This window comes from Halichoeres trimaculatus, unplaced genomic scaffold, assembly GCF_033239565.1.
Source record: "Halichoeres trimaculatus isolate MK-OKI-2021-1 unplaced genomic scaffold, fHalTri1.1 fHalTri1_scaffold_9, whole genome shotgun sequence".
In the NCBI taxonomy this organism is placed as follows: domain Eukaryota; kingdom Metazoa; phylum Chordata; class Actinopteri; order Labriformes; family Labridae; genus Halichoeres; species Halichoeres trimaculatus.
Window position 1 is genome coordinate 7,376,270 of NW_027437188.1, and position 10,107 is coordinate 7,386,376.

Sequence of the window (10,107 nt, forward strand, 5' to 3'; positions counted from 1 at the left end):
CTTAAAGCGCAACGTTTAATAATTCATCCACGTTTGACAGAACAACTCTTTCATGCTGATCTACATACAGGTCCTGACTCTGCGAAAAATGCAGTCCTTTTTGGTCTTTGTTCCGTAAATCTGTTTAGTTTAAAGTCAACCAGCATGTGAGCCATCAGCTCAAGCTGAAACATCAAGGCAGAGAGCACTCCATGGGGTCCTGCGAGTCCAGCAGGAGGTGGCAGTTGAACGGCCAGCTGAAGGAGAAAAGATCCAGTGCATGGCTGCATTGCTGCTGAGCGGAGGTGCAGACTGAGCGGCACGGCTGCAGGACACCACCCTGAGGGCTGCACTGGGGCAGAAACATCCCACATACCAGCCTCCGCAGGGGCTCAAAGCATGCCAGCTCCATCAGCACCTGCACGGCAGAAGAGAAAAGGTAAGCGTGAGGCTGAATGTCAGGCATGAAAGCTTTTTAAAGTAAGCTTAAGTACAACAAACGTAAGCATGTTAGGGCATGAAGATTGTTTTCACCCGGTATGGTCGTAGAAGTATTGCAGCTTCTTTCTGATCAGCAATCGACAGCCAGATGTTTGGAAATGAGGTGAGGTTGTAGCTGAGGCCCTGACACATCTCCACTTCAATGGACTCACATGAAGAAACTGGAGGCAGGGAGAGCAGAAAGTCTACCCATTTTCATTTTACATTTTTGTAATCGTTATGACTTTCAGAAAGAAAGGACGTATCTGCATACAGGTCACTTTGAACACATCATGCATATTGTATCACGAGTTACTTCAGCACAGAAAATGCAATAAAATCTACTGGATCTGTGACTCTGCAGGGAAACTGATCCAGGCAAGAGATAACAGGGCCTCACTGAAGGTTGGGTAGGTGGAGTTGCCACATCCCTGCTCATCTGCACCATCAGGGCAGTCGTTCCATCCGTCACATAACCACTGCTGCTGGAGACACTCTCCTGTACTGCAGGCAAACTGGCTGGGACCACACGTCCCTGTTCACAAAAATAAAGCACAAAGAGAGGATTAGAGGAGGTGAAACCTTGTGTCATGATTGGAGAAGAAAACAAAAGACTGTGGTTAAAAATAGAGGCTCAAGGGTAAACGTCAGTTTTGAAGAGTAAATGTAGTTTAACAGTGAAGAAAGGAAAAATGGTCTCTAAGACAGAAAGGATGTTCCTAAGTATAAATATTTAAATACAGTGCAAAAGTTTTTTTATATACCTCTACTGTTACAGCAGTATTCTCCGTCTGTTGTCTTTAGACCTACAGGTGAATCTACTGATTTTAAACCAGCAGTTACTGGTCAGTGAAACTTAACAACAACCCCATCATGACATCAGAAAAGAGGCTTTTTGTAAGAGCAGGGTGCAATGTGTGTGTATGTGTGTGTTTCCCTCTATTTGTTAATTACATCCTAATATGGTCGTTGATGACTGAGTCAGTTTACTTTGTGAATAAAAATCATCTTGTGTGTGGTCAAAGTGAGGATGACATGAAGCTCCTCAGAGGAAAATTTGCAGCATGATTGTGGCGCCCCCTGTGGATAAATTGTTGAATGGACTGTATGTATATGATTCTTTTACTCATCTTCTGAGTGCGATTGTATAATGTGTCACATATTCCCATTCACACCATATTCATGGAGTGCTTTGCAAAATTATTCTCACCCCTTGAGCTTTTTCACACTGTGTCGCATTAAAAGCACAGACCTTAATGTATTTGATTAGGATTTTAAACACTAACACAAAATAGTTCATAATTGTAAAGTGGAAGGAAAATCATACATGATGTCCAAGACTTTTTACGATTTAAACCTGAAAGTGTGGCATGATTATGTATTCATCCCCCTTTAGTCTGAAACCCCTAAATAAAATATATGACAACCAAACAGCCTTCAGAGTTCACCTGCATGTACATCTATCTCACTTTTGTTCTGTGAAGCCCTTAGAGGTACATTGAAATCCCAATAAAATACTTTTAAGTTTGTGCTTGTAACCAGGACATTTGATAAAGATTAAAGGATACACTGATGACAGAAGCTGCTATCTAAAGCCATAGACTGTAAAAAAAAAAAAAAAAAAGACCTTGCTTGGGTGGAAGTAAGGTTGCCATAAAAACTGCTCCCCCTGGTGGCTGGCTGCAGTATAGTTTAAAAAAAATCCATCTCCCCAGTCATTCCAGATGGGCTGTGGTCAAACTTTAAAAAATGAATACACCTCATAGAAATGTTTCTCACATCCTTTTGTCGTGGTTATTTGAAGATATCACTTGGCTGCCTTGTATTCAAGTCCTCTTTTGTCTTTTTGTCTCTTTTGTCAGGGGATTGTAAAATATGTCAGGAGGTAGAGTCAAAAAGTGATTAGACTCTTGAAAGAGAAACGTCATATATATTTTTGTCACCTGTCTCCTCTCAGATTCTCTCTGAGTCCCTCGTAGCCTCTACTGCACAGACTCTGGCTGCACAATGGCTACCAATAATGGCGCCTGTGACGGGGGTATTCTGGCTTCAAAACCGTACAATGGTAAAAGGCGAATCCACTCTATATACAGTCAATGTCTAAAGCGACTCATCAGACACTTTGGAATGGTAAAAAAGACCCTGGGATTTAAACCACCACTACCACCACTGACTGTAAGACAACAGACTCTACCACTATGTGCAGCTGCCTCTTCAGATACTTTATGGCACCTTCCCCATAATACTTTCAAAAACTTCAACATAAAATGATCAGTCTTTTCTCTAATGCTATTTTTTTTTGCTTTCATAGGTAAAATCAAGGTGTCTGTATTAACTTTTTTTGTTTCTAAAGCAGTAAAATAACTTTACAGGAGCTTTAAGTCTGATACTCTATTTTCACCATGTGCAAAAAAGTATGATTGAAAAATAAAGGAAAAACTGAAAAAGGAGGACGTGCAGAAAATAGAAGAAAAAAGGGGAATCAAAGTGAAAAGAAGTAACAAAAAGCACAGAGGTTATATAACTCACTGTCCAGAACAGACACAGCCTGGTATGTTGCGTTAAAACCACTGTCAGCGACTCCCTCATCAGCCACAAAGATCACTGTCATGTGAGGGCCAGAGGAGGTCAGGTCAGTGGGGAGGCTGGTTCCACAAAACCTGAGAAAAGCAGAAAGACAAAAGCTGCTCCACAACACTGAGGTGACATAACTCACTCAAATGACAACGAGAGTTCATTCTCAACAAAGGGATGTATTCTGTTGTTCTTCATTACTGTGATTTTTAATCTAGCATCTGAAGAGCTTCTCACCTCCCCAGCACTCTTCCAGCTCCAGGATCGGCGCTGTCATGAACCTCCACATAATCAAACTCACACACATCCTGAGTCTCCAGGCTGAAGTTCCTGAAGCTCAATGTAATGACGTGACCCTCCTCAACAGAAATGTACCACATGCACAACTAGTGGGAAACAGACAGGAAAAATGTTAAGACACATTTAAAAAGCCCGTCATAAACAGTTTGAAGTGTGTTTGGCAGTTTGATGTCCACCTGCTGGTGAGGGTAAGGCTTGGGGTGGTTAGGACTTGACACGTAGCCCTGTGGCCCGGTTTTCTGCCCGCCACATTCTGTAAAAAACAAAAACAGACAGAAAAGTTTATTTATTTATTTATTTATTTATTTTGTTTGTTGCTGTGTTTAACTCTGTCCACCTGCTCCCACCTTTGTGTTTGTGGCTGCAGTTTTCCTCATCCGTCTGGTCCTGGCAGTTTGGATGACTGTCACAGACAGACACAGGGAGCAGACAGCGACCACCGTCACACATGAACTCTTCTTTGGAGCAGCTTTCTGAGAAAACACAGAGGGTATATCAGCGAACACAGATTGATTTAAATGTACAAGAGAAAATTTAAGTTTAGATGCACAAACATGTTGACTACTGACTGTGCCCTGGCTGTACGGCCTTGTACTGTGCAGTGAAGCCGCTGCCTGTGATGCTGCTGTCAGAGCGGAAGGTGACCCACACTGTGCTGCTGTTTGTGTTGACTGTTGGTGGAGCCACGTTTCCACAGAACCTGGAGAAAAGGAAAGATCTCAAATAATCTTTTATTCAGGCAATCCTTCTCAAACTCAGCTCCAGCTCGATGTTGAACTTTGCGTGGTTAAGTCTTTGAAAGGATTTGTGGGCTAGTTAAAGTTTTGAATCCCATGAATCATGTTACAAAACTTTCTAAGAATGAAACAAGGCCAAAGGTTCAATTATTTCATGTGCTCTGGAAAATTTCTAAGACCCCCTGAAGTACTTTCTAAATAAGCAGATCTTTAGTGCCATCTATTGATAGTTTGAGGTAACCACATGGAGCACAATGATGACAAAACTTTGGATGTGGTACGTCACTGACATATTGGACATTTTTTAACCCTTAAGTTCAGATTTAATTTCCAAATAAGAACACAAATGAAAATGTTTCTTCTCCTTTAATAGTCAAGTTCTCTAAACTTTGACAATACTGGGCAAGTAAAACACAACTTATTAAGTTTGCACTGTAAGTATTTCTGTAACTCTTGAGAGAAATGGTGAGCACAACATTAAACCTCAAGTGACCAAAAATATGGAGTGCACAGTTGAGGCTGTTTTGCAACAGAAGCTTCTGTAGAAGTCGACACCAGAAACTGCAGCATGAATAGAAGAATCAAAACTGCCAAAGGCTGTAAAGGTATTAGATTCATGCTTGTGGCAAACTCAGCCTATTTAAGAGGAAAGGAAAAGAGGATGTGGAGTATTGTAATTTTTCATTTTTTTTCTTCCCTGAAAGGACACCTTATAGAAACAATGTGACCTGCCAAGGGATTGCAGATGTTAATTAGCTGTAAGCTAACTCTAGTTCAATGCTTTAAATGATGACATTTATGTTAAATATTGTATGTGGTCCATTTATAAACTAGAAAAGCACTCTGTGAGCGCAGACCTCAAAGCATATTGTGATTGTCACCAACACTTTAGTTCTACTTTAATGTTATACTCCCTTTCAGCAGACTGTCTGCTACAATTTGGTGTTAGTTGCTGGTTTGTACGATAATTTGTTTCCTGACAGTGTTGAAAACTATGATGACCCAGTACATAATTCATATCAAGAATATTGCCAGGATCTAGATCATATTTTTACATCTGTCAGAAATTATGGTGACCTTTTCTTGTATTGTTTTGCAAAGCAATCAGACCATTTATGGTGGAGTTATAAACACATATGGTGAAAACAGCCCTATATAACAATGATAAAGAATCCTTTAAAAAAGTCCTGCATCAAAACGGTGATCCAGATCACCTCCAAAATTTAATCACCTCTTCCTTATCCTCTTTGGAACATTTCCTGAAAATTTCATCTAGATCTGTTTGTTTCTTTTTGAGTTATGTTGTTTACAGACAAACAGACTCTCTCAAAACATGACCTCCTTGGTGGAGATAATACATTGAATTAAATAAAAAAATTGTTTTGTCACTCTTCAGCTGCAAGGCAGCCAAGAGGGAACTTCATCACTATCTTTTTGTTGAAAAAAAAAAAATAAAACACGCCTATTCCACCAGAAAGGGTGTAAATTAATTAAGTTTGACATTTTTATGAGAACAACACTAGATATAGGGAACTTTGCCATATTTTTGCCAAAGGTTCGACGTGTAAGAAAAACAATTCTTCATGAAATCTTGTGGAACAGCACACAGTGGGACATCACGTTGATGAACATCTTAGCAGAAACTTGTCATATTTCCTCCTCAGTAACATAACTTAATCAGATTTCTTCCACTGCATGGGAACTTTAGGCAGTTGTTTTTTTTTTTGCACAGTGAGCCACCAGAAACTTTATCAACCAGAAGGCATGGAAAAGGATGGAAAAGAAGAGATCTAACCAACCTGGTAACCACAGAGTTCTGCTCTTTCTGCTCCTGCAGCTCGAGCCAGTCGAACAAACAGGGAGATGGACCCTCTATGGTCAGAGAGGAAACGTGGATCTGGACCAGGGAAGGGGGTGGAACCCTGATCACCCACACACACAGCAAGTTTGGAGGGTAGGAGCCGGGATGGTTTGGAGAATTAAAACTTCCCTCAGAGTCGGTCAAAACTCCTCCACAACCTGAGGAAAGAAAGAAAAACTTCATGTGCTTTAGACTAAAACCCACAGATAACATGTGAACTGCAGATGACTTCATTAGAATACATCATATCAAAGACCATTCTGCTGTGTCTCATACGTTTGTCTGATGGTGGGATCCTGGTTGGCTGCGGTGACGGTGTACTTTCCTGCTGACTTCTGTTTGTAGAGCTTGTGGGTAAAGAAAGGGTCACTCCATCTCCTGCACTTACTGGGTCTGGAGGGCTGGTGGACAACGACTGATTGTCCACTTCTTGGCCTTTAATCTCTAAACTCAAGACACAAGATGTGATAACTTCATATATTCCATTAACTTTCTCTTCTCTAAGCATAACACTCTGTGATTCAATAATCCAAATGTGTGGAATGAAAAAAATCAGACTGTATTCCCTTTACATCAGATGATCCCAGGAGCTGTGGAAACTCACGTGTGAGGATGAGAGCAAGCGCCAGTCCGATAGCTGTCACCAGGAGCACGGTGGCAGCAGCGATCATCACCACCCCCCAGCCACAACTCGGGCCCCGCAGACGCATCGCACACACACTAAACAGACCCCAGCCAAGACCTGGAAAAGAGAGCAGAGGTATAAAAAAAACACTGTTCAACCTGACTGACTGACTGACCTGCTGTTAATCAAGGGCATTAAATAATATTCAGTGTTAAAGGAAGTGGCTTGAGGTGCATTTTAAGGGTAAAAAAACAATTGCAACCCCTTTAGCAAATGCCCCTCTCTCACTCTTTACAATAAATCAAATAGAGCTAACAATCAGCTTCTTGACTTTGCACTTAGAACATTTTTGCACTATTATTATTTAACTATATTTCAGCTTACCACTTTTGAGTTTGATTACCTATAAACACTTTTTGGTTATAAGATGAAAACAAAACTCAGTCATATAAAAGTTTTCAAAACAAACTGAATTTAATTCCTTATTGAACAGTTAACAGAGGTGAACAGAGTGCTGCAGGCTGATTGGCTGACTCACCTGCTGTTGGAGGTTTGATTGGTTCAGGGGTTGATGACGTCGTCCTGAATCCTTCCACCCTCTCCTCTCTTTCCCCCTCCAGCTCAAAGGCAGGGTTACAGAACACATTCTGCAGAGAAGAGGAAAAATGAGAAGAAAAGGTGGAGAAAGTGTTTGAAGACAGAAACAGGTTAGCAGACTGCAACCTTCAAAGAAATATCCATCATTCTGCAAACTGTCCTTTTATTCACACACAAAAGAAATACAATTATTTCCCCTTTGACTAACTTATTTTTTGTAGCAGTTCAACCATTTTCACAACCAGAGGCTTATTATTACTTCTGTTAGATTAAGATTTATAGTTTTCTAATAGTATTCCTGTATAATGACAACTGAGGCAGTTTGTGAACACAATTTTTTAGTGCGATGATTTGTGTCTGAACTGGCTGTGAATAGATTCTTTGACCACCTTGAGACATTGAAAACTATTTTTTAAAAATGGCATAGTCTTCTCAGTACTCTCAACAGTTACTGTAGAGAAATGATGCTTTTTTTTTTTTAACACATCCTGGAGTTAGGGAGCGTTATAAACCTGCCTGCGTTACACAAATCAATTTTTGCATCCTCTAGGCTCAGTTTTGATTTCTGTAACTCTTTCAAAGTGTCTGCTGCATAATGTTTACACTTCAAGAGTTCAAGTGTGATACTGAGAAAATTAGCCCCTGCAGCAAACTGTAAAGCTTAGTGGAGACCTATTGGTTTAAATAATAGTCTCTGCACCACAGATTCTTTGTAAGTTTGGGTTCGATCCATTGCTATTTGGGCTAAACATTCTATTTGAAAAGACTTTAAACAGCTGACAGGGGAAAAATTTGGGAAATTAAGGTGAAATTAAAATTTCTGTCATCTTACATGTACTGCATGTGGCTATGTTAATAACATTACATTGAATAATACATTAATAATAATGCATTCATTTATCCAGAACCCTTAAAATTCAGTTTATAAAATGATATAAAAAATATACATTAAAAAAAAAAAAAAAACAAGACACAAAATAACTTAGATGGAATCCAATCCTGAAATCCCAAACAGAAAACAGACACATAAAGAAAAACCCTAATAATTTTAACCAAAGCGACATATTGGCCTGACACAGGGACCCAGAAACCCTGTCAACACAAGAACTGAACAACATGAATTGAGACAAGGGGACCAGGAATCTCAAGAAGAGAGGAGAGTTATACAGTAAGATGAGACAAGAGTGAAATTGATAACATTAAAAGATGACAGCACAGAGATAAGAGCATTATAAATGGATAGAAATAATATAAGCAGATGGATTTAATGAAACTGTATGGATAAATAAAGAGCTAAAAATCAATTGTTGAATACGTTACACCTACATAGCCTGCCAAGCAAACATAACCAAAACATTAACACTGACATGAGTGACTGATGTAGCACTATTAATGTAAAACTGGGCTCAGTGAAAAGCGAAGACAAAGCTTCAAGATTCAAAACACGTGAACTCACTGACAATGCATGGCTCCAGGTCTGTACACCCTGATTTACAAGTAGTTTTAGGAGTTTGTAACTGTAAATAAAAGTTTCACCAACTAAGGAGAAGATTATTTCAGTAATCATTATCATGCGCTTTAATGTAAGACACTAATGGCAACAAATATACTTGCAGGAGAACAACGTCCTCTGTAAAAGTTGGCCCACTCACCTTATAAATGTCTGTAGAGTCTGAGTACACTGCAACCTGGCTGAGGTCAGTCATCTTCAGCCTGCCGTCCCCCTCTCACTGCTCCTCTTCTAATACAGTCAGATGGAAGAAATATATCCGTGGCAGCATTGCGAAGAGATCAGATTCTTCATCTGAAACTGTTCAAACAGACGTCTACAGGGAGTTTAAGCCATTCTTCAATCCTTCCTGCCAGTAGAAACTTTCTCGGGTGCTCAGGCCTTCAACCCTCTGACACAGTGTAGCCCTGTGTTGCAGATCCATCAACAAAACCTTGATAAAAATGAAAAAAATAACAGTAGAATCACTGAAATATCCAAGTTTTCTTCTACCTTTGCTCTTACTGAGCAGCATTAACTGCACCTCTCCTGATTTCTGAATCTAAGTTTGTGGTTACAAAAGAGTTTCAGAAACTCCTTCACAGTGCTGGACAAAGCCGAGTCAGCTGAGAGGACTGAGCCACTCAGGGGAGGGGGGAATGGGGGAGAGGATGAGGACGGAGGTGGGGGTGTAGGTGGGGGTCCCTGTTAAATCTCTATAATCTCCATAATGATCTTTTAAGCTCATGAGATGTTATTCACACGCACTGTTGCATGAACAAAACCTGAGCGAGCAGGTGCACAAACATACAAATACAGACACGCATGAGCACTAAACAACTCTTAAAATGAGTACCACAGAGAGTGCAGACTGAGTCACTGCTAGGGATGGAAATCGAAAACCTGTTCCTGTTGAGAATTGATAAGAAATGTTTCAATCCATTGATATCGTTATCATTAGCCTTTGTGCTTAAAGATTCCCTTATCAATTATTTTCATTGTGCCGGAGCCGCCAGGCCTTACCTCAACTAGTCAGCAGGAATAGCTTCCTTGAAAATGTCTACAGCTCTGTCAGACAAGTTCCTGGACAAGATGATTTTGTTCGCAGGTGAGAAATCCGACAGCAAGAATTCAAAAGTAATGAAGACCATACACCTCTCTGGGAGGGTCTGAGTTTGTCTTGTAGGTTCCTGGGGATCGGTGAAGAAGACAGTCGAGACAGATGTCTGTCTAACATGAGTCTGGTTCTGTCCGAGGTTTCTGCCCGTTAAAGGGAAGTTTTTCCTTGCCATTGTAACTTGCTAAATGCTGCAAAGTCCTGTACTCATGGTGGATTAAGATAAGATAAGACTCCTTATCTTGTCTTGATGTTGGGTTTCTGCTAATAAAATTTTATTAACATTTACGGGTCTAGACCTGTAAATGTTTTTGTAAAGTGTCTTGAAATAACATTTGTTATGATTTG

At 40.2% G+C, this 10,107-nt stretch overlaps 1 protein-coding gene across 1 annotated transcript; it reads right to left on the bottom strand.

Moving 5' to 3' along the window:
• Nucleotides 1–77: 77 nt before the first annotated feature.
• Nucleotides 78–9,011, bottom strand: mfrp (membrane frizzled-related protein). Its single transcript, XM_074680256.1, has 13 exons — nt 8,806–9,011; nt 7,095–7,203; nt 6,536–6,673; nt 6,208–6,375; nt 5,870–6,089; nt 3,903–4,033; nt 3,681–3,806; nt 3,510–3,586; nt 3,271–3,419; nt 2,989–3,119; nt 860–994; nt 514–641; nt 78–397 (listed from the first exon to the last, which is right to left on the bottom strand). Exons 1-13 carry the CDS (start codon nt 8,857–8,859, stop codon nt 173–175), a joined length of 1,791 nt encoding a protein of 596 aa, XP_074536357.1. The 5' UTR covers nt 8,860–9,011; the 3' UTR covers nt 78–172.
• Between the last annotated feature and the right edge of the window lie 1,096 nt (nt 9,012–10,107).